Here is a 21,760-nt window from a genome sequence, read left to right as displayed (position 1 = left end):
AGCAGGTAGGGGGATATATAGGGGAGGCGTCCTTAATTTATGTTTTAATTAACTTCTAAGTGTCCAGCTCCGCTACTGCCTATATTCCCATGGTGATGCAATGTTCCCTAGATAATATCAGAGAAATGGATTTAAAAAATCCTGTTTTCTGAGGTACCCTGAGGTCACATGATCTTTTACTGATCAATACTCTAAGGAGATGTTATCCAGTTACACATCCACCTACCGTCATCTATAATCAGTACAACAACAACATTATCAGTGACATACACCTACATCCTAATAGCTGTAATATACACCAGCAATTGTATCTACATTACACAGGTTATTCTTTCAGTTATGACTTCATGCTGAGTGTGAGGCTGGAAATGATAAGAAAATACTAATCCAGATACCTCATCTTTCATCAGGTTACTGTGCTGTTGTCTGACCTCATCCTGCTGTGATGATCTCCGCTCTGTTCTTAGTACATCCCGGTCTCTGATCAGACTGAACCTGTCACAAAACATTCTGCAGGACTCTGGAATAAAACTTTTGTGCGAGGGACTAAGACATCCAGACTGTATCCTACAAGATCTTAAGTAAGAACTGTCTTAGTATTTATTTAACTGTCCTCTCGGTACAAGACATAGACCACACAAGGCAAAATCACAGAATCATTACGCTGTCATTTCATTTTATGTAATCTGAGTATATTGTTTAAGATTTTCTCTCATTCTTCTCTTTAAATAATAAATGAGATGAGCAGGTTTCCAAAATATATTATTTCTATTTTTTATTAAAATTATATTATGCGTAGATACAGCCATACTGGACGAAGCAGACATGTGCCCAGGGTCTCAAATGCCAACTGACAATCTATATTTGATTAAGTCATTCTTTTATAAAAAATGTTACTCATCATTACTCTAAAACACACCTTCCCAGCTTACATCACTGCTGGTACTCTTAAGTTTCTAAGGGCCTGATTCATTAAGGATATTAAATGAAGAGGATCCTTATTTCAGTCTCCTGGACAAAACCATGTTACAATGCAAGGGGTGCAAATTAGCATTCTGTTTTGCATATAAGTTTAATACTGACTGTTTTTTTATGTAACACACAAATATCAACATTAAATTTGAGTGTACAAATAAGCTATCAAGTATTTGTGTGCCAAATGAAAAAAACAGTCAGTATTTAACTTATGTGCAAAACAGAACACTCATTTGCACCCCTTCCATTGTAACATGGTTTTGTCCAGGAGACTGAAATAAGGATCCTCTTCATTTAAGATCCTTAATGAATCAGGCCCTAAGTCTCTATCATTACATAAACCTTACTTGTACTTGCCAAACTAAAGCTTTGACCCAGGTCAAAACTGACATTTCATCATCAAAGTGACATGTTCTTGGAGGGATCTTTTGGATCAGTCATCTAAAACCTTTTTTCTTTAAACAACACTGTTCTTGGCTTTGTCCGCTCATTGTGAAATAATTGGATTTTACAAGAAGTGTCTCTCGACCTCTGATGTGTTATATGTAAAATAAATAGCAGTACTTTTCCTCTTAAAAACACAGGCACATAAAATTAGATTCATTGGTTCATTCTTTTGAACTAATTGGTACTATAGAATTTTTGTTAACTATTACTTCGACAATATATATAACACACTCTTTTTCTATTTCTAAAGTTACAACCAATGATTTCTTTATCAGTTTGTTTGTTTTTTTCTTAATAATGAGTATTTTGTATTAGTTATTAGTATTACTAGATGTATTATAGATCGCGGACAGCTTACTCTCTCATTAGGCATTTGGCGTCATAGACAGATGAGTGACACGTTTATTTCTCATAAGTTTTTGGAAACAGCTTTAATACAACGAGTCAATTACTAAGTGAAAACCGCATTGTAAATGCTGTTTTGTGATATCACATATCTACTTTTACGTAATATCTCCTGTTGTGCGGAGAAGAACGTGATTTACAGAGTGTCGTGCAAGCTGATTTTTGAGCCATATAAATCTGCAAATTGTTAGGAACCCCAACAGCCAACAACACAAAACCTGGAGTCTACTCAGAAGTCTGGTTTTCGCTGGAGCCCCTAGTGGTGGGGACAGACTTGGCCGCAGACAGCTGAGGGTTGTGAGTTGCGCACTGACTGGGGAGAACCCAGCGATAGCGTAAAGGAGCAATTAGCAGAGTGAAATCCAGACAAGGGTCGAGGGCCGGCAACAGACAGAATATCCAGTACACAAAACCGAGGTCAGAGGTCACAGGCAAATCAGCAGTGTAGGAGTCCAGGCAAAAAGGTCTAGGGGCACAGGCAATCAAACGAAGTCAGGTATCAGGCAAAGGTCGGCAACAAATAATCAAATCCAACGGTAACAGGAACAAGAAATATAGCGGGCTAGTAGCAGCAAAGCAGGAACTATAACCGGCAGGGAGGGCTTGTCCCTTCCTGCCTAATAAATGAACAGGGGCAAATAGAATTTGTCCTGCACAGCAGGAGGCACTTAGCCCAGCTGGGCTATAACACAATGATTATGGGCCTGCGCCCGGCTACCTAGATGCCGAGACGCAACGCTACTGACTGAGAGCATCCCGACTGCAACAGCCGAGACCCAGGGGAAATTACGTCCCAGTCGTCATGACGACGGCCAGGACGCAGAGCCTGCCGGGGAAGTGAGTCGCGGTGGTGCCCGGAGCCGCCGAGGCTCATAACAGTACCCCCCCCTTGAGGAGGGATCAAGGGACCCCGACAACCTGGTTTTCCGGGAAATCTTCTAAAGAACTCAATCTGAGTGTAGGTTTCTTTGCGGTACCCACGACCGTTCTTTGGGGCCGTACCCCTTCCAATGGACTAAGTAGTGAACCTGACCTTGGACCTTCTTTGAATCCATGATTTTCTCCACTATAAACTCTTGATGTCCATCCACCGAAACTGGTTGATGTTTGAATTTTCTGGAAGATCGGGCAGGTTTCAACAAAGAGCAGTGAAATGTACTAGGAATTTTTAAGGATTCCGGAAGCTTCAGTTTGAAGGCCACTGGATTGACTTGCTTTAGGATGGTAAATGGACCAATACATTTAGGTCCTAATTTCTTACACGGCTGACGGAGTCTTATATTCCGAGTGGAGAGCCACACAGAGTCTCCAACCTTGAATGAACAAGTGGAACGATGTAAATCAGCAAAAACTTTGGACCTAAAGGAAGCTCGAAGTAAAGACTGATGCACAGACTTCCATTTCTTCCTGAGGCGGATGGCCATTACTCTCATTTCAGATGGTCTATCAGTGGCTAGAGAGGATAAGGAGTTGACTCTGGGATGGTACCCTAGGTTGCAACAAAAAGGAGAGTACCGGGAAGACGTGTGGCATGTGTTGTTGTACACAAATTCGGCCCAGGGAAGGAGGTCAGCCCAACTGTCATGGTGTTTGGAAATATACAGTCGAAGGTATTGCTCCAAGGATTGATTCACCCTTTCGGTCTGTACATTTGACTGCGTGTGGTAGGCAGATGACAAACTGAGGCTGATGCCTAGGACAGAGCAAAAGGCCTTCCAGAAGACTGCAATGAATTGTGAGCCCCGGTCTGACACAATATCTTCCGTTAGTCCATGGTAACGGAATATATATTTGACGAACAAGGTGGCCAAAGAACGGGCAGAAGGTAACTTGGTTAAAGGAATAAAATGGGCCATTCTGCTGAACCGGTCCACGGTTACCCAGATGGTGTTACACCCAGAGGATAGAGGTAAATCAACGATGAAGTCCATGGACACATGGGTCCAAGGTCTGATCGGAACAGGTAACGGCAGTAATGGCCCGGAAGGGGAACTCCGGGAAACTTTGTTCTTGGAGCACAGGTCACAGGATGATATATATTCTTTTACATCCTTAGACATTGATGGCCACCAGACAGTACGAGAAACAATTTCAATGGTCTTGGCAATACCGGGATGTCCAGAAGCCTTGTTGTCATGACACGGTGAGAGTACCAACTTTCTGAGGTGTACAGGCACGAGAAGTTTGCCCACTGGTGTTTCATAAGGTGCCTGTGGTTGACATTGCTGAAGGGTTTTACCCAGTTCCTGCGTGAAGGCAATCAAAATAGAAGAAGCAGGAATAATGGAACAGGGCTCAGAAACTGGATTTTGAGAAGAGATAAAGTTAAGGGACAGGGCATCCGCTCTTATGTTCTTTAGGTTCTTAGGTTCTCAGGCCGAAAAGTAATAATAAAATTGAAACGGGAGAAGAAGAGAGACCACTGTGCTTGCCTGGAGTTCAATCTTTTAGCGGACTCAATGTAGGATAGGTTTTTGTGGTCCGTATAGATTGTGATAGTATGTTTTGCTCCTTCAAGCCAGTGGCACCATTCTTCTAATGCTCATTTGACGCCCAGTAATTCACGATTACCCACGTAATAATGTTCTTCAGCGGAAGAGAATTTTCGAGACAAATAAGCACAGGGATGAATGCGGTGGTCTTTAGGATCTTTCTGAGACAATACGGCTCCAACTCCAACATCCGAAGCATAAACTTCAACAATGAAAGGGAGGTCTGGATTAGGATGTCTCAGAACTGGGGTAGACATGAAAGCACGTTTCAAGGTTTTGAAGGCGGAAACTGCAGTAGGCGACCAGACCTTAGGATCAGCACCCTTGCGGGTCAGAGCTGTGATGGGGGCAATGAGGATAGAAAAAGAACTGATAAACTTCCTATAATAATTGGCAAATCCCAGGAACCTTTGGATGGCCTTCAAATTAGAGGGTTGTACCCAATCAAGAATAGCCTGTACCTTTGTGGGGTCCATAGCAAAGCCTTCAGGAGAAATGAAATATCCCAGAAAAGTGACCCTGGAGACTTCAAAGTCACACTTTTCTAGTTTGGCATACAGATGATGATGACGGAGCTTCAGAAGTACTTGTCGAACATGTTCCCGGTGTTGTTCTAATGACCGGGAATAAATCAGGATGTCATCTAAATAGACCACTACGAAGGAACCCAAGGATTCACGAAGGACATCGTTGATCAAGTCTTGGAAAACAGCTGGAGTGTTGCTGAGGCTGAAGGGCATAAAGAGGTATTCATAATGGCCCGTTTGAGTATTAAAGGCGGTCTTCGATTCGTCGCCACTTCGGATACGTATCAAATTGTAGGCCCCTTGTAGGTCAATTTTGGAATAAACTTTAGCTCCTTTTAGTTGATCGAAGATGGCTGAGATAAGTGGCAAAGGATAAATATTTTTAATGGTTATTTTATTTAACCCTCTGTAATCAATACAAGGCCTAAGCCCACCATCTTTTTTAGCCACAAAGAAGAAGCCTGCTCCGGCGGGAGACTTGGAAGGCTGAATAAAGCCTTTTTGCAGGTTCTCCTTGTCAAGGGCACTAGGAGTCTTTACCCAGGGATCACCAGGTGATAGGCTTACAAGAGCAGTATAGGTGGTAATATGGTACTCTGGTAGCAGGGTGATCACGGAACAGGAAATAGCAGATGATGAGATGCTCAGGAAAGTCTATGACTAGCAGCACTGGTAATATGGAGGTAGTAATACACGAGGAACTGTATGGACAAAGGACACGTGAAGGTAGTCAGTGGTCTGCGGTAGCAAGTTGTACCACTGCTATAGTGAGGAGGAATGTCCAACAGAAACGAGGAGGTGATGAGAGTCAGCGGTCTGCGGATAGCAACTTGTACCGCTGTCTGAGTGAAGGAATGGAATCCAAGTGGAGGTATCCGGGGAGTCAGTGGTCTGCGTTAGCAAGTTGTACCACTGCTATGTGAGAGGATACTGGAACAGGTGAAACTGGAAACAGGGATCAGTGGTCTGCCTCTAGCAAGTTGTACCACTGAATATATATGTGAGGAGGAGCACGGGGAGAGACTGCAATACAGGAGATACACGGGCACCTTAAACTTGATCCACAATAATATGCACAATATATAAATGACTGAACAGCACTGCAATAATAGAAAGTCACTTGAGGTAATCCGGCACAAAATAACACAGTCAATGATGGCAATAGACTCAGCGGATAGCAAACTCCAGAGGAGAACCAACACAGTCCAGCAAGATATGCAATACACCAGCACAGTCAATGAGAAGTATGCATACCGCGGTTCAGAAGCAGGCTGTCAGACAGGAGTGCAGAGATACCTGAACGGCTGGAGGCCGGCAGGATGCGAAGTCCCTGGATGGGTGAAGCGGTAGTCAAGTAGGTGCAGCGCACAGGTAGGTAGACCAGCAGGGGAACAAATACTCAGGAAGCAGTAGTATGTAGAACTGGACTCCTGGAGGACCCTGAAGAGTAGCGATGGTCTAGCTGAGAAGAAAGTAGTGAGGCGCAGATCCGATGCTGACAGGCGGGTAGAGACCAGCGGGAACACAGGAAAGCATGGAGAGCGGATCAGCTGTTGAAGGACGAGTAGAGCGGAGGAGTAGCAGCAGCAAGACTCTGCAGATACACGGAGGTAGCCAATAGCAACCAGCAGGTGCAGTAACGATGGAACACGGGAGAGCAGAGCTGAGCTGGAACTGTTGATCACGGAGAGTAGCGGATAGGAATAGTTGTAGCAGTCTCGAGGAAACACGGGAGAGTTGAGATGAGCTGAAGACTGAAGCGCACAGAGGCAGCGGATAGGAATCAGCCAAACAGTCACGATGAAACACAGACGAGTTGAAGGTTGAAGACTGTAGTGCACGGAGGCAGCGGATAGGAATCAGCTAACAGTCACAATGATGCACAGGTGAGTTGAGGTAGATTGAAGACTGTAGTGCACGGAGGCAGCGGATAGGAATCAGCTAACAGTCACAATGATATATAGTAGAGTTGAAGTGGCTTGAAGACTGTAGTGCACGGAGGCAGCGGATAGGAATCAGCTAACAGTCACGATGATACACAGGCGAGTAGAAGTGGTATGGAAACCACAGGAGTAGAAGTGGTTTGGAAACCACAGAGGTAGAAGTGGTTTGGAAACCACAGGAATCAGCAGCGCTGAATACACGAGGAAACACAGGAACACCTTCAGAGACTCATGGGGAATGAGACTCCAAGATCAGGCAACGTGGTATTGACCACAGGTGCTTAATATAGGGAGTGTTGCCTGATCTGCCCATTAAGTTAAAGGAACATGTACTGAAGGGTTTGAAAGGGCTGCGCATGCGCAGACCCTCAGGATGGAGGACGGCCACGGTTCCTAAATGTCCGGGAAGAAGCACTCACAGTCCGGTGAGTGACACTCCTTTACATACGATTCCATGGCTTGGGGCTCTGGAATAGAAAAAGCATATAGTCTTCCCTTAGGCAACCTAGAACCAGGGACAAGGTCAATAGCACAATAGTACTCCCGGTGTGGAGGAAGAACATCTGCTTCTTTCTTAGAGAAAACGTTAGAGAATTCACTGTAATGAAAAGGCAAATGTTTAGGACAGATCTGAGTAATTCTGAGTGGTAGAGACAAGCATGAGGAAGGACATCGAGGACCCCACTTGATGATTTCACCCTTGATCCAGTCGATACAAGGATTGTGAAGAACAAGCCAGGGGTGACCCAGAATTAAAGAAACCGAAGGACAATTAATTAGATACAGAGAGATGGTTTTGGAGTGAAGGGCACCCAAATTTAACTGCAGAGGAGGTGAACGATGATGTATTTCACCCTTATCTAGGCGATTTCCATCCAATCCAAAAACGGTGATGACGGATTCCAGAGGAACGGCTGCGAAACCCAAGGACCAGGCGAGAGCCAAGTCCAAAAAGTTTCCGGCAGCTCCACTGTCCAAAAAGGCTGGAACGGAAATATCTCGTCCGTTAAAGGTGAGCTGAGCAGGTACAAGCAAAGAATTTTTTGGAGAGATGACTTGTAGGCCTAAATGGACACTCTCCATGTTCACTTGGCCTGGTCTTTTCCCGGTTTAACGGGGCAGGAACGGAGCAGATGGCCCTTCTCTCCACAGTACAAGCAGAGACCCAAAGTACGCCTCCGGATCCGTTCCTCAGATGACAGTCGATATGCTCCCAGTTGTATAGGTTCGACTTGATCAATAGGAGCGGTTTGTGGAAGCATAGGGGAAAAGGGTGAAGAACTTTCCTTTTCAGCCTTCCTTTCTCTGTATCTCCTGTCGATTCGGATAGCTAAGTGCATAAGTTCTTCGAGGGATCCCGCAGTAGGGTACTGGACCAGGGAGACTTTAATTTGTTCAGAGAGACCCAGACGGAATTGACTACGAAGAGCTGGGTCATTCCATGCACAGTCTGAAGACCAACGCCTGAAGTTGGAACAATATTCTTCAGCGGAACGTTGCCCTTGCGATAAAGATCGAAGCTGTGCTTCGGCAGAAGCCACTCGGTCCAGGTCATCGTAAACAAAACAAAGTGCTTCAAAGAAGACGTCCAAAGACTGCAACTGAGGGCTGTTGGAATCTAGGCTGAATGCCCAAGATTGCGGATCCCCTTGTAGGAGAGAGATAATTATCCCCACTCTCTGCTGTGGAGATACAGACGAGAGTGGTCTAAATTTGAAGTAAAGTTTGCAGCTTTCACGGAAGATACGGAAGAGCCTGCGAACTCCCGAAAAGCGGTCAGGTAAATGCGTCTTGGGTTCCACCACGGCGGACTGAGCAGCTTGTGAGGCTCTGGACGCCTGTTCTTAGGCAGCCTGCCGCTGGGACAGCTCCTGGACCATTTGGGACAAAGTCTGGATTTGTCCTGCCAGCACTTGTGCCAGACTTGGTTCCATAGGACCGAATGCAATACGATTCACTCACTCCTAGTGTAAATTTTTGGGCCGGTTATAATGTTAGGAACGCCAACAGCCAGCAACACAAAACCTGGAGTCTACTCAGAAGTCTGGTTTTCGCTGGAGCCCCTAGTGGTGGGGACAGACTTGGCCGCAGACAGCTGAGGGTCGTGAGTTGCGCACTGACTGGGGAGAACCCAGCGATAGCGTAAAGGAGCAATTAGCAGAGTGAAATCCAGGCAAGGGTCGAGGGCCGGCAACAGACAGAATATCCAGTACACAAAACTGAGGTCAGAGGTCACAGGCAAATCAGCAGCGTTGGAGTTCAGGCAAAAAGGTCTAGGGGCACAGGCAATCAAACAAAGGCAGGTATCAGGCAAAGGTCGGCAACAAATAATCAAATCCAACGGTAACAGGAACAAGAATTATAGCGGGCTAGTAGCCGCAAAGCAGGAACTATAACCGGCAAGGAGGACTTGTCCCTTCCTGCCTAATAAATGAACAGGGGCCAATAGAATTTGTCCTGCACAGCAGGAGGCACTTAGCCCAGCTGGGCTATAACACAATGATTATGGGCCTGCGCCCGGCTACCTAGATGCCGGGATGCAGCGCTACTGACTGAGAGCGTCCCCCAGGGGAAATGACGTCCCGGTTGTCATGACGACGGCCAGGGCGCAGAGCCTGCCGGGGAAGTGAGTCGCGGCGGTGCCCGGAGCCGCCGCAGCTCATAACACAAATATGGGTTTGTGAATTAATGCCTAGAAATTGTGTGACATGGCTCAGAGGAGCTGTTTAAATCAATGTGTTTGTTTATGTTAAACTACCCAGAGGGCGCTGGTAGAAAAGAGCCCACATCCATTGTAACACCTTGTATCATTTATGGCAGATCGCAAACCTGAAAGCCTTTGAAAATATCTCTTTCAGGACAGTGAAATCTGACACCTCTCTGGGAAGCCTCAGACATGCCAACTGCAGAGACAGGGTTATATGTGAATGACAAATTTAAGCTGAATAGGGTCACGGCAAAATTTCATATAATTTTCTCTAATATCATACTTACCAGGGGCATTTGTGGTATGCAGATGAAGGGGAACTTATGAGCTGTTGTGTGGAGGTAAAATCATGTTTGTACGCCATACTGGTAATAAGTCGGGACAGGGTATTTAAAACCTGACCTAGGAGCTGTGTCCACGTGGGTCATAAAACCCTAATTTGCATTCCCACAGACCTTAATTCTAAAATCAAAGGAAGGGGGGCTGTGGGCCCTGCAGCTTGATTTTAAACTGCACTATGACTCTAAGGATTTGTTCAGTTTTAGGAGTCAATCTGATATTGAGGATTGTCCCATTTTCCTGCTTCTCCCAGCACCAGAAACTTGATTATACGTGAGTTATCAATTCTGTGTTTTATCCTTTTTATTTTATAAGAAGCAATCACATTATATTTGTATGTCATTTTACTAACTGTGTTATCTGAAGCATTGTGGATTTATTTTCCATATTAAATTACACTTAATAAGTTCAAGTCTCTGTGTTCTTACGAATTCATAGATAGGGAAGGATTTAATCATTTTAGAAAGACCAGGTGGTTGTTTTTGGTTAACCCTGTCTCACGCATGGATCACGCAGGCTCAGGTGAGTGTTGTTCATGACACAGAGCAATGTGCCGGCATCTGAGTGAGTGAAAAAGTGCCCGTCCAATAGCAGGAGTTGGGTGGATTGGGGTGTTCCCTCCTGAGTATGGATTAGACATAAGTTTCTCCCTCTCTGTCTGTCTTTCTATGTCTGTGTGTGAGTGTGTGTCTATATTAGGGAATTTAGACTGTAAGCTCCAATGGGGCAGGGACTGATATGAATGAGTTCTCTGTACAGCGCTGCGGAATTTGTGGCGCTATATAAATAAATGAGGATGATGATAAGTGCTCCAACTTTCACACTCATATTAATAAATACTAGAATTCGTACAGCGGGATTGGATTATTTAAAGGAGTGAAGACCAAATGGTATTTTTAAAAAGAACAAAAAAAAATTCAAATTTTTGGCCCCCAGTTTTCTAAAAACAAAGAAACCTCCCCCCCCCCCCCCCCCCTTACTAAAACTATGTTTGGTTTCTCGGAGAACCTAGGGAAACTATAAATGTAACAAAGTGAGATGCATTACGTGCAAACAAATGAAAAATAAATGTGCCCAAGTGATTTCTCATGTGTCAAGAGACACCTTTGAAATTCTGGGTTATGATAATTGTGACACAATGTATGTAGTCTATGTCCTACAGTTCCCATGTGGCCTGCAGTATGCCGGCAGGACCACCAGGTCCTTAAGAGTTAGGTTTTTAGAACCTAGACGCAATGTGATTAATAGATTGGAAATACTATGGGAACCCAAACATTTGTCAGAGGTACATAATGCTGATCCTGCCAATCTTTTGGTTATCATTGTCGACCATGTTAAGCCGACTGCTCGTGGTGGGGATAGATGTCACCTCGTGTGTGAATGTGAGATCTTTTAAATTTTTAGATTGTGAACTCTCCATCTCGGCAGCTTTATATATCACTTGAATTTTGGAACATATATGTGACCCTGTGGGGATAGGTCCTATGTTTGGTTGTTTTGTTCTATTGAGTAATATATTTTATAGAAGGAGTGCATCTAACAATATATATGTAACCTGGTGGCTCAGAAGGTTGAACCATGGTCCATGTAAATAGAACAGTTAGAGTTCTAGGGCCTGATTCATTAAGGTGCTACATGAAAAAACAGTCAGTATTTAGCTTATGTGCAAAGCAGAAAACTAGTTTGCACCCCTTGCAATGTAACATGGTTTTGTCCAGGAGACTGAAATAAGATACCGCTTCATTTAAGATCCTTAATGAATCAGGCCCCTAATCCTCTATAGCAGTGTCTCCCAAACCTGGTCCCCCTTTACTTTTGTTTGTGTATTTGCTGTGTTAGGAAATTTCATTAAGGTATATTGGGGGTATACAAGACAATTTATCGACTCATATCGGGTATTCAGTGATTATCTGATCTATTGAATGAAGACAGAGAAGTAACAGGAATGGCGCTAATGTTTAAAAGAAGCAGCCCTAGGTACACATAGAGGAACCACTAAACTCCTCACAGCATTAAAGGAATAAACAGAAAAATGTATACCTGAAAGAGTGCTAGTTCTTTCCAAAGTGAAAAGCCCAAACTTCACATGTATATGCGCGTGCACTTTGGACACATGAGGCTAAATAAATAAACAACAAAACACAACGTAGGGTAATAAAGTCAAATTCATTCATTCTAACGAAATTTCATTATCAGGTATACATGATCTATTGAATATTTCGCAGAGATGCCAAACTAGCTTTCTTTTGTAGTTTTTAAATATTTTGCTCCTTGAATTATGTTGGGTTATTTTTTTATACAATTCTATGTAATTTATAATGAAAATTGGATCAATGTGATTCATCCAAACATACTAATTAAGTAGACAGCTGAAATGACTCCAACAGAGTGAACTGTGATTGGTTAGTCTGGATCTTTAGGATTATATAAGGGTCCGGTATATAGAGTGTTGAAATGTCTTTGAAAACGTCACCAAGAGTGACGAAACGCGTCAGTACCTTTATATATTACTGGGATATATCTGGAGAAGAGCTTCCGATTATCCACCTATTGGGACTTCAGATTCGATTTCTAATTACCGATGATTCACTAGATTAACAAAGTCGGCACCCACTGGAACTAATATCAGACCGTATGTATGAATGAGTGTGTAGGACACACTGTGACTAAGGCAGCGGTATAAGACAACCAACACTATAAAATTACATGAGGCTCTGCTGACTCTAACGAGGAGGATACACTGCTATTTAGCCGCTGAGGAGATTATCCCGTGTCGGACTTGATCATCAATTTTGGAGCCAATATAAAGGAAGGTGAGGTGAACTGGTCACTCACCCACCACTGTCCAAGTATCCACACACGGTCCCATCGGATAAAACAGGTTCCTGACAGAGGTTAAGGTATTACCGAGCTGTGTTACTGTGACTTAATGTAGACTACACAAAGTTGCAGCCTCCTTTTCATTCATTATTTACAGTTATTCCACAGAGACTATGATACGTAGCCATGTGTGTTTGTGCATTTAGATTCCAATGGTGCTATACAATTTCTACATCCTCCAGTTAACTGTTCATATCCTGCTCTTATTGATATTTATCAGTAATATTTTTTCTAATATGTATATAATTAGTTTTTATTGTTATGTTTTAAAATTGTATATTGTGTTATTTGTCAAATAAAAATCTTGTTTTACATCTGGGAGCAAATACTGTTTTATTCTGTCCTATCCCACTTAATAATAGGACATTTTATCATTATATAATTTGGATTGGTGCTTCTATATTGGTTTGTTTTTTCAAATGTGTGAAGAGTGTTTCTGCAACCTCCTGTTTTGCAGGAGGGCGCACAGCTGTTCAACCAGACTTTTCTGGGTGCTCAGAGATGGTGGAAATCGGGTCTGGTCCTTTACTTGTAATTAGAGATGTGCGCAGACCCCGTGTTTTGGTTCTGAATTTAAATAAGAATGTTGATACATAGGTAAAATCATGTGATTTGAGCTGTTTTTGTTCCTACGTTACTATATATAGCAGTAACATTCATCTATAGTCATTTACAGTCTATTTTCTAATTATCTCTTCACAACTGTCCATATTTTCCCCAATATTGGCCAAAGGCTTCAGTGAGCTGGATGGATAAAATGATTGACAGAGCAGAGGCACAAATACATGGCCGTTTAATAATGCACACACAATGTTCGCTCTGTTATCGGCAATGAGGAATCCTGAGTAGAGTCTTAGCGGGGTGAGACATTTTGCTATGACATTCCTTTGTTTTTCCAACAGATTGACACTGTTATATAAATAGCTGATGATGATGATGGTATGTTTCTTAGTGAATCCAGTGATACACAGAGTAGCTTGCATGTGAATGACCTGGAATTGTGTGCTAGCTCTACTATGCTGAAGGGATGAGTAAGATGATGATACTACAGGGGTTGTTGCTGCTGAAGGCGATACACCTACCCAGCAGGCTGTCACGGTCACGTAGTGATTTGTTGACCAGTGCCACTTGCCTACGTATCCATAGTTAATTGGACAGTCAGTACAATGACATTTTCAAGGGACTGAATAACCTTTTGTTTAACCTCCCAGTACAGCTTAGGAATTGCTGTTCAGGAGAAATGGAATCGAGATGGAATTTGGTAGAGTGGACACATGGCCTCAACTAATTGGCTAGAACCGGTCACATTAATTGTGGAAATTGGACGCATCCAATGCTAACATAGCTGTCATGGCTTTAGTGATCCACTGTGCAACAGGGCGCTGCTGACTGTCATACTTGGTTCCTGTTTCAAATGCTTCACATACAATGTGTATAACTATTCTGCTTACTCTTCTTGGTCCCCTCATGTATAGATGTATCACCCCCAGCAGCAGCAGCTGTAGCGTGCAAGGATGTCTCTTGGGAATCAGGGATTGCATTAGGGGAGTCGGTTGGAATTGGAAAGTTGAATGCTGGACTACGTACTAATAATGAGGAGGTTGATGATGAAGGTGTTTTGACGGTGAAGATTGAATGAGGTGTTTATCCATTCGGCTGCTACCTGATTCTGGGCTGCTTGTTACTATATACAATTTTCCACCTTTAAAAAAAGCTATGTGCAAATGACCTATCAGAGAGGCGGTGTCTAGATGATCAACGTAACTACCTCTACTTATTGTGGCGTCACAATGCCTACAGATGCCTTGACAAATGCTGTCTGAGGTGAGCTAAAAATATTTCCAAACACGAGAGGTGCTTTTTTGGTTTTATACCCTGGCGTGACTATGGGCTTATCATGGACAGGAGGTGGTACCACTGGTAGCTGCCTTACTTCAACACAATCATCATCATCCTCCTCATTATCTTGTTCAAGTATATCACATTAATTTTCAGATCCACAATTATCCCCCTCATCCTCTTACACATCTGTAAGTTCAAAGTAGCATCCTCAAATTTTGTGTCTATATCATCGTCTGTACTCATCCTCACAATTCCAAATGGTTGTGACTCATCTATAATTGCAGAGTCAGAATCTGAAACATCAGACTCACATATAGCACTCATGGAAACCCTTAGACTGTCCTCAGCATTATGTGAGTGCCCAAGTTCTTCAGCCTCAGTGTTCTTTTCATGCACTGATGTGACACTGTTGGAGGTCACAGACCTACACTACACAGTAAGATGGTGCATGAGAAGCTAAGGAAACTGCATGACCAGGTTGGGCTCTCTGTTTAAAATGAGCTTTCTAGTACATGTACCAGCAGTGCAGTGCAGTAACCCTACTAGCAAAAATTGGACATAGTCTGACCCTTGTCTTACCACTGTGGGTGGTGTATGGAATGTTAGATATATTTATATTTTTGGACAAATCATCACATTCACCAGAAACTTATCTTTTAAGTCTCCTTACATCAAGAGCTGATGTTTTCTGTGAGATTGAGTTTGACAAATATTGTTTGGATTTTGAGTACACTTTCTTCCTGCATGACCTTTGTTACAAGTGGAGGTCGAAAAAAGTACTACTACTGCCAGTACTGGTACTGGGATACTCCTGATCTGTAGACTGATCCATGGTGACAAGAGGAGTAATGCTACTTGAAGTTGGAGCTACTTATAGCTGTCACCACATCAGGGGAACGTCCAATGAGATGGGGAAAAGAGGGAATGTTACCTATCAATTCTTCTGACACTGCTCCATTATCTAATTCAAACATAGACAATTGGTGGTCAAAGAAAATCTTGTTTACTCGCTTTCTAAGGATATCACTGATTCTGCCCCTCACACAATTGCACTCAGATTGAAATAATTGGGATTTTTAAAGGAAGAAATCTATCATTTTTATTCTCCACTAAATAGTTCAGATGTCATACAGTAGCCACTGCTCTCTACATAGACTACTGTAAGATCACAGCTATTACTTGCCATATAAATTACCTCTTTCACTCTGTCCAACCCCCTGGAAACGATGTTCTCTTCTGTAATGGCAGATGAGAACACCAGGGAGGACTATATAGAGAAGGTATTGATCCAAAACATTGCGAGATCCAACATTTTACTGGAAAATACATTGTGCCTCGTTTTCAGATCCGAATGTGGAGAGAGAACTCGGAGTCATGACTCTGAACCCCGAAATTCAGATTTCTGATTTCACAAAATCCGAACCGCTCATTTCTACTCTTAATATGACGCATTTTGCATCTTCTGGTTGCGCTGTTTCTGGAAAAGACATAAATCAGGATAAACCGAGCAATACATATAGGGTGTCAAAGTCATATAATTGGATGAACGAAAGTATATTGGTTTAATATTGGTTTGCCGTGCAATTGCGAAGCGTACGCCACGTAACACGTGGCGTGATGCGATCGCACGGTAAAATACGCACGCACACACTCGCATTACAACATTTAGTTATTTATATAATTCATATTCATATTGGTTTCGTTACACTGTAATTTATGAGCAGATAGTGTTTGGTTTATTATTAGTCTATATATATATATATAATGATTATACGTACACTTCAGTGATACTCAAGGTTCAGGTTGTGGGAAAGGTGGCATGTCTGGTATCATACTGAAACCCAATTCATCAGCAGCTGTCCGGTGCAGTCGGTGAAGAGATCGCACATTGCATACTTTAGTTATTGATATTAGGGAATACACCTTTGTATGATGCTGGCTATGAAAGGAGCAGACCCCCTGGAGAGACGACCCACACCTTTGGATTCCTTAGATTGAATCAGCCTATGATCTGTTTACCCTGGACCCACCCAACGTCTGGACCTATAGAAACAATCTACGTCATCTCTATTGTTCAAGTGTAACACTGTACTGTATATAATCATAGCTGCACACCCTTTGGCTCTCAGTCAACTCTGACACAGTATTCTAACAGATATACGGTCCACCGGGGTCCCGTGGGTGCGCAGCGAGCGCATGCAATAGCATTGGTATGTACTTATCTTTTGGTATTGGCTGTGCTGTACTGTACTTTATCATAATATAATAATGTATTGAATTGTTGACTATTTACATCTGCTAAAATAAACCACCTTGTGCTTTGGAAACACATACAATTGATTGGGCAATGCTTATTTTGAAACGATAGAATTACTTTAATAAGGGGGATATTCAATTGTTAGCGAGACGGGTGAAATACCCGCGCTCGAAAAATATTACCGTTAATACGGTAATTTGCGCGTAAATACCGTTAATACGGTAATTTACTCGCTGGATTTCAACTAGCAGCTCCCTGCTGCGAGCTGAAATTCAGCGAGTAATTACCGTATTAACGGTAATATTTTTTGAGCGCAGGTATTTCACCCCGTCTCGCTAACAATTGATTACCCCCCTAAGAGAGAAACAGAACAGTGTAAATGAACAATGGGGTGATAATAAAGTGTTAGTAGACTGGACTTTGATGTGACACTTTTACTATTCCCACCAGGAGGATTTTTTGCTGTATCCAGAGACCTGAAAAGCTGGACGCAGATTGATTTTATATTGTTTGTTATATTTTATGTTTATAACTAGATACGGTGCGATATATAATATACGGGGTTAGATGAACAGCGGATTTATCTATAATACTAAAATATGTATTGTTTGATAACCAGACAATGGAAGCGACTGTCACATTATATGATAATAATATGGGGTGAGGGTCAGAAGATTAGATGTGTTGATTGGTGAATGTCCAGGCAACAATGAGATTTTTAAATAATCGTTAATCAATATGTTAATATGTTTTATATATGTGGATTGATTCATGTAAATAACCTCTGTCTTAGTTAGATATATGATTTATGTCATCCTAAAGTAACTGATAATAAAAGTGCCTGCAGTACATGGAAAGTCATTCTGAGGTCACATGATCTTTTACTGATCAATACTCTAAGGAGACGTTATCCGGCTACACATCCACCTACCCTCATCTATACTCAGTACATCAACAACAACATTATCAGTGACATACACCTACATCCTAATAGCTGCAATATACACCAACAATTGTATCTACATTACACAGTTCATTCTTTCAGTTATGACTTAATGCTGAGTGTGAGGCTGGAAATGATAAAAAATTACTAATCCAGATACCTCATCTGTCATCAGGTTACTGAGCTGTCATCCGACCTCATTCTGTTGTGATGATCTCCGCTCTGTTCTTATTACACCCCGGTCTCTGATCAGACTGGACCTGTCACGGAATAAGCTGCAGGACTCTGGAATAAAACTTCTGTGCGAGGGACTAAGACATCCAGACTGTATCCTACAAGATCTTACGTAAGAACTGTCTTAGTATTTATATAACTGTCCTCTTAGTACAAGACATAGACCACACAAGGCAAAATCACAGAAACATAACCTACTATAATTTCCATATATGTAATCTGAGTATATATTTATGGAGCTATTTTACTATTTATTAACTTACAACCTTTGTTTTGTTTCATTATAAGTGTTTTTTTCTAAATGTGTTATTTATATTGTTTATTAATATTATAAGTTATTGAAATCTTTAGACGCTCTCTGAAAACCCTTTTCTTTATTAGGTGTTACCTTATCCCCGATGATACTTCTCACACTAATGCACCGTCACATCCATCCCAATCTCCACTCTGAGCCACTCTCGCTCCTCTTGTTTCAGCTGTGCCCTCTTCCACTTAGACAGTAACCTGTCTAATGAGCAGGGTCCTCCACACCCTTTGTTTTCATGCTTGTATTTATTTTATCTACCTTTTATGTCCCTGTTTTATATATGTTCTGTTTTATGTATGTCCTGTCTTCCCTACTGTACGGCGCTGTGGAGCACTCTGGCATCTTACAAATGTACAATAATAATATTATATTTCCCAGACAGCTCTCACGTTAGGTATTTGGAGACCTAGACAAAAGGGTGACACTTGTATTCCTCATATGTAACGGTGTTTAGAAACAACTTTATTACAGTATGGGGCGTATTCAATTGTTAGCGTTGACGCTAACAAACGAGCGCTCGAAAAATCTTAGCGTTAATACGGTAAATACTCGTGAAATTTCAGCTCGCTGCTCCCTGAGCTGCGAGCTGAAATTCCGCGAGTAAACTACCGTATTAACGCTTTTCGCGTGCAATATTACCGTATAAACGATAATATTTTTCGAGCGCTCGTTTTTCAGTGTTAACGCTCACAATTGAATACTCCCCTAAGTGTCATTTACTAAGTGAGAACCGCAGTGAATATACTGTTTTATGTAAATGAACGCTTGTGATGTCATACTTTCACACCCATATAAAAAGAAAAAAAACAGAATTCCTATTGAGGGATTATTTAAATGAGATAAATAGGTAGAGACGGGTCTGGCGGAGGGTCACCGGGGATGTGTGGGGGTCTTCTCTAGTTTGCAGGAGGGCGCACAGCAGTTTTCTCCCTTCAAAGGGATATGATTTTTTAGGGTGCTCAGAGACAGTATATAATATACAGGGTCAGATGAACAGAGGATTTAACTAGAGAATAGAGAAAAGGTGTTTTACAAAAATGTGTATTGTTTGATAAACAGACAATGGGAGCGGCTGTCACATTATATGATAATAATATGGGGTGGGGGTCAGAAGATTAGATGTGTTGATTGGTGAATGTCCAGGCAACAATGGGATTTCTCTTTCCTGCCATTGTGGGACACTGTGAGACATTGGGGTGTAGTAGTGGGTCTAGGAGTCTTGTCACTTTAACTACTAGTAGATCTCTGTGCCCCTCCCCTACTTAACCCCTCCTCTCCTGTGAACTCCTCAGTTTTTTCTTAGGGAGCAATGGTCACTAGAGTAAAGGCCTCCTGCCTTCACTCAGTTAGTTGTAGATAAATTCATGTTTTTATTTTTATTCCCTTTATGGTGCATGCGGGGCTCAAACTAAGACCCAGGGGAGTGAGTAGGACTTAGCTCTGCTCACTCTGGGCCCCGCACAAAGTATGTGAAGCCTGGCTCACTTATTTGGCACCTCTGCCGGCAGCCCTAGTTTATAATGGATATATGAGAAAAGCTGGAGGCATATTTAAGAGAACAGTGACTCGGGTACCTGGTTTTTGATCAGCGGTCTGCGGACACTGCAGCCTCAGCTCCTTACGCGGCAGGGGAGTGAAGCTACTTCAGCCTCTCCTCCCTTGCTGTTACTCTTGCCGGCAGGTCCCCGCTCGCGCAACCCCTGACAACGAGCATATTAGGGGGGACATTAGTAGCGCTCACACTCTTTGGAGGTGAGTGGAGCTGCGGAGACTAGCGCACATCCTGGGCACTTTAATACAGCGTGCGCCAGCAATACATAGTGGTCTGTATAGACCTAGGAGGCGGGCATCTCTCAAGAAGGAGGAGGAGGAGTTCCAAGCGCTTCCTTCCTCCCAAGCACTTCCTGGTGCTGAAAGACACGTGGAGACTCTGAGACAGCGCTGCCCTGCTCTTCCGCTCTGCCTCTCCTCTGCTGGGAACCAAGACTGCCGCCTAAAAAGGAAAAAGCAAATTATGCAGGCTTGTTATAGTTGTTTATTGGTTGCTTATTTGGAAGTGATTTATATGACATTTATATTTCTCACAGACAGCGCTGTATTTGGTAATTGGAAGAGGTGTTTTTAGTGTATAGGACTACAAGGGGCTTGGTAGTTCCTGTTGTCTATATTTTACACCACTTGTCTGTTTTTTTCTTAAAATACAAGGCTTTATTAGCTTGTATTGTTTGAGAGAAAGAGAATGACTGAGAAGGGGTCAAAAAGTAACTCTGTAACTTCTGTGACGTATTTTAGCTGTGCAAATGTAAGACAAAACTTTCTGTGGGACAGATGGACCGGGACGCCCTTTGCGCAGCTTGTACAGCTGACGCTCAGGCGCGGAACACTTCAGCCCGGGAGGCGTCTGCAGCAGTGGAGGAACCACCTTGGCTTCGATCCTTCTCAACGGCTGTGGAGAGGTTAACTAATGTCATGCTACGGGTTGCAGAAGTAGGTGAAAATTCTACCCCACTCACGTTTACAAGCAGTCAGTCTGACGAGAACACAGGCGCACACTGAAATGAATCGGCTAGGGACGATAGATTGTTATCTATTTCTCACAGGGGTAAAAGAATTATCCCCGATACTGTTCAGGATAATGATCTGGTATCTGACCCCTCCTTGGCGGAGGAAGGAGAATTCGATTTTGACCTAGAGGGGGAAGGTCGCCATAGCTCTGATTTATCTGCTTCTCAGAGTGTGGATAGTCTCATTTTAGGTATCAGGCATACCTTGGGGTTTGCTGAGCCTGAGCCCATGGCTTCCACAGGAGTTTCCCTGTTTAAAAGGACCAAGGCGCAGTTTGCGACTTTTCCCCATTTGCCTGAGATGTTAGAGATAGTTTCTGAAGCTTGGCAGAAACCAAATAGACAATTTATGATGCCAGGGAAATTTAATTCCCTTTACCCTCTGCCTCCTGAGGATGCGGTTAGACGGGAGTCGTTGCCTAGGGTGGACGCTCTTGTGGCACGTCTAGCTTCATCTTCTGCCATTCTAGTCAAGAGCGTATAGCTCTTAAGGATCAGACAGATAAGAAGTGTGATTTAGCTCTCCGGTCAGCATATACAGCTATTGGCAGTTTTATCAGACCAAATATGGCTGTGGCCTGGGCTAACAAGGCCGTGCAGCTTTGGATCGAGCAGCTGATTAGAGGTTTAGAGGATAGTTCTCCTCGCTCAGAACTATTGACGTTAGCAAAGCATGTGCTAGAGACGTCGGAGTATGTAGCGAATGCAGCCATGGATGCTCTTTCTGTCAACGCTAAGGCCTCCGCACTAATTGTAGTGGCTCGCCGTAGTCTCTGGTTAAGATCATGGTCGGTGGCTGCTGACTCTAAGAGAGCGTTCGAAAATTTCCCCTTTGATGGAATAACCCTGTTTGGAGCTGAGCTTGAAAGGGTTATTCGTGAGACCACGGGCGGAAAGA

The 21,760-nt window shown here is 42.9% G+C and overlaps 1 protein-coding gene and 1 long non-coding RNA gene across 7 annotated transcripts in view; one reads left to right on the top strand and one right to left on the bottom strand.

Moving 5' to 3' along the window:
- LOC142140664 (uncharacterized) overlaps positions 1–20,323 on the bottom strand; it is a 43,457-nt gene extending 23,134 nt beyond the window's left edge. The window contains exon 1 of the long non-coding RNA XR_012688553.1: positions 19,873–20,323. This is a non-coding gene — a long non-coding RNA (uncharacterized LOC142140664). The remainder of the gene's footprint in view (positions 1–19,872) is intronic.
- Positions 1–21,760, top strand: part of LOC142140662 (NACHT, LRR and PYD domains-containing protein 3-like) — a 141,818-nt gene that overhangs the window by 84,120 nt on the left and 35,938 nt on the right. For all 6 annotated transcript variants that reach the window (XM_075198421.1, XM_075198418.1, XM_075198417.1 and 3 more), the window contains 2 exons: positions 411–581; positions 17,933–18,103. In XM_075198421.1, coding sequence (XP_075054522.1) covers positions 411–581; positions 17,933–18,103 — 342 coding nt within the window. The remainder of the gene's footprint in view (positions 1–410; positions 582–17,932; positions 18,104–21,760) is intronic.

The sequence above is a fragment of the Mixophyes fleayi genome, chromosome 2 (assembly GCF_038048845.1).
Source record: "Mixophyes fleayi isolate aMixFle1 chromosome 2, aMixFle1.hap1, whole genome shotgun sequence".
NCBI classification, from domain to species: Eukaryota; Metazoa; Chordata; class Amphibia; order Anura; family Limnodynastidae; genus Mixophyes; species Mixophyes fleayi.
The sequence above is the reverse complement of the archived record's forward strand: the minus strand, read 5'-3'. Positions and strand labels throughout refer to the sequence as shown.